Raw genomic sequence first — 2,484 nt, 5'->3', positions numbered from 1 at the left:
ATAGAAGAAGTGATCAGCTATATGGGGCAAGAACCCTTGGGTCAATACAGCTTTGTTGTCTGGAGTGCTCACCTAGAATAGGAGGCTGTATAATATTCTCCATGATAAAATGGTTACAACTAATTGGTCCAGTTATATTTGATAGACCTTCAAAGCTATAAAAGATACTAGTTGCAGTATAAGACCTCTTGTTGTCTCCTGACATAGGCAGCTGCCTGTGTTGGGTTGCATGATGCATCCCCTTCCACATTGCTCAGTACAGTTGCAAACAGAGAGCCACAGAGCTTCCTGTCATTCTAGGTAGGAATATAAACAATTGCACAGAAGATAAGGAGATTAATACAGCTGACTATTCCACATCCCTAAGGAAAAGCATAGGCAAATCTTATGCATGTAAAAGGTTAGAATTAATTATTAAATCCTTCTCTGATTTGCACATTCAGGAAGAACATCAACAATCATTTTTCACTATCATTTCCAGATGTCTTTTTGTTCCTAGATATAAGGTGAGCAGACTGGAGCTGGGGTTAATCAGATTCCATCAGGTCTGCTCAACTTCTTGCACAGCTCCACAAGGCAATCGGGCAGAGGTGACCAAACCAGCAAGATGTTGCCACCAGTTCTTATCATTTCAATCAGTGTTGTAGCTATTGAAGTTGTTGTTGGATTTACTGGAAATGGATTTATTACAGCTGTTAATATCATTGACTGGATTAAAAACAAAAAAATTTCTTCCACTGATATGATCCTGATCTTTCTGAGCACATCAAGATTTATCTTGCAGGTGACCATACTGATGCACATTCATAGTCTCTACTTTGTAGATGTGTTAAGATTGGCTTCCGTGTACAAAGCTTTTGGCGCTGTTTGGATGTTTGTAAACCACGCCAGTTTGTGGTTCAGTACCTGGCTCTACGTGCTCTACTGTGTAAAAATAATCAATGTCACCCAATGGCTGTTGCTGAAAATCAAGCTCCGAATATCTGGGATGGTCCCATGGCTTCTTCTAGGATCAATGGTGATCTCTTCTGGGACTTCTCTTCCTTTACTATGGATTACACCCAGCACTTACCTCTGCAGCTCAACAGGGAACTGTGGAGAAAATAGCACAGCACATATCACTGACTGGAATAGTTCACATCTCTACCTGCTGCTTCTTTACTTTGTAGGTTGCTTTTTTCCTCTAGTACTATCTGTAGTAACCTCAGCTCTATTAATTACTTCTCTATGGAAACACATGAAGAAGATGCAATGTTATGTAGATACATTCAGGGATCCTTTGATACATGTTCACTTAACTGCTATTAAATCCATTATTTCTTTCTTGGTCCTATATCTTTCCAGTTTTGTAGCCCAAATGCTGTTGATACTGTCAACTTCTGAAAGTAAAGATGATGTGAAAGTTGCAGTATCCTTAGTTGTAGCTGGGGCGTATCCCTCCATACACTCTATTATACTGATCATAGTAAATTCAAAACTGAAACTTGCATTTAGGATCCTTTGCCAGCATTTTAAGTGCCATTTGGAAAATATGACCCTAAGCCCCATATAAGAGCTTGAGAGAAACACTCTCCAGTAACAGATCTGGAATCAAGACTGCTATTTATTGTTTCACCATGTTTTTTCTTAGTCAATTTTCAGCCTTCGGAGATTTCTGTGATTAGACCTTCTAAACATTTCAGAACATCTGAAAGAAGATGATTTTTTTTTATTTTTTTTTTTACAACACTTGTTCCCTCAAACTTATTTAATGAGGGGTTAGAAAAAGAGTGCACTGAAAGGAAACAATGCACTTATAATAAATCAAGTACAGGATGCTTTGTGGTTTCAGATTCTCAGTTTAAGACTGACAGTTTTATGAAATGTTTGAATAGAAGAAAATGAGGCTAAAACAGAGAAAATGTAGACAGCTAAATATCAGTGCTCTGCTACTATCAGGGTCTTTCACCTGAGATGCTTAAAATTGGATTAAAGACATGTTGTACAAGCCATAGCTGGTGTGACATACAGATTATGCTTGTAAACATGAAAATCTAGCTAAAAGTTAACCCGAGGGAAAATTAAAATTTAGAAAGATACAGACAATTAATGTAATCAAATTACATTCTGAATTAGGTTTATTTGTGTTAGACTTCCAGTATGTATATAAAAATGTAGTGGTTAATTACCTCTTTAAAATTGATCCTTTTGTTCAAAACATATTTTATGCTCCTTCATTTGGGTTTTTGTTTACGTTTTTGTTTGGGTTTTTTTGTGGTTTTTTTTTTGTTTGTTTGTTTGTTTGTTTTTTTGTTTTTTTTTTAGAGTGGATTGCAAAGGTGTTGATTACCATGTAAACAGATGTAGGCACATAAAACTACCTGTCCACTGTAGAAAATCTTCAAATCTTGTTGAATTGATAGTTCTGATCAGAAATTTGCCTTTTTACATGATTTGCTGTTGCTTTGACTAGTTATGAGTTGTTTCTAAGGCTGTTCTCTTTTA

At 36.4% G+C, this 2,484-nt stretch overlaps 1 protein-coding gene across 1 annotated transcript; it reads left to right on the top strand.

The window, feature by feature from the left end:
• Positions 1 to 607: 607 nt before the first annotated feature.
• Positions 608 to 1,552, top strand: LOC113482058 (taste receptor type 2 member 40-like). The gene has a single exon (XM_026852395.1). The coding sequence runs from the start codon at positions 608 to 610 to the stop codon at positions 1,550 to 1,552; it is 945 nt and encodes a 314-aa protein (XP_026708196.1).
• The last annotated feature ends 932 nt before the right edge of the window (positions 1,553 to 2,484 follow it).

Source organism: Athene cunicularia, assembly GCF_003259725.1.
Source record: "Athene cunicularia isolate RWA chromosome 1 unlocalized genomic scaffold, athCun1 chr1_part1, whole genome shotgun sequence".
In the NCBI taxonomy this organism is placed as follows: domain Eukaryota; kingdom Metazoa; phylum Chordata; class Aves; order Strigiformes; family Strigidae; genus Athene; species Athene cunicularia.
Note: the sequence above shows the minus strand (reverse complement) of the source record. Positions and strands in the feature narration are given on the sequence as shown.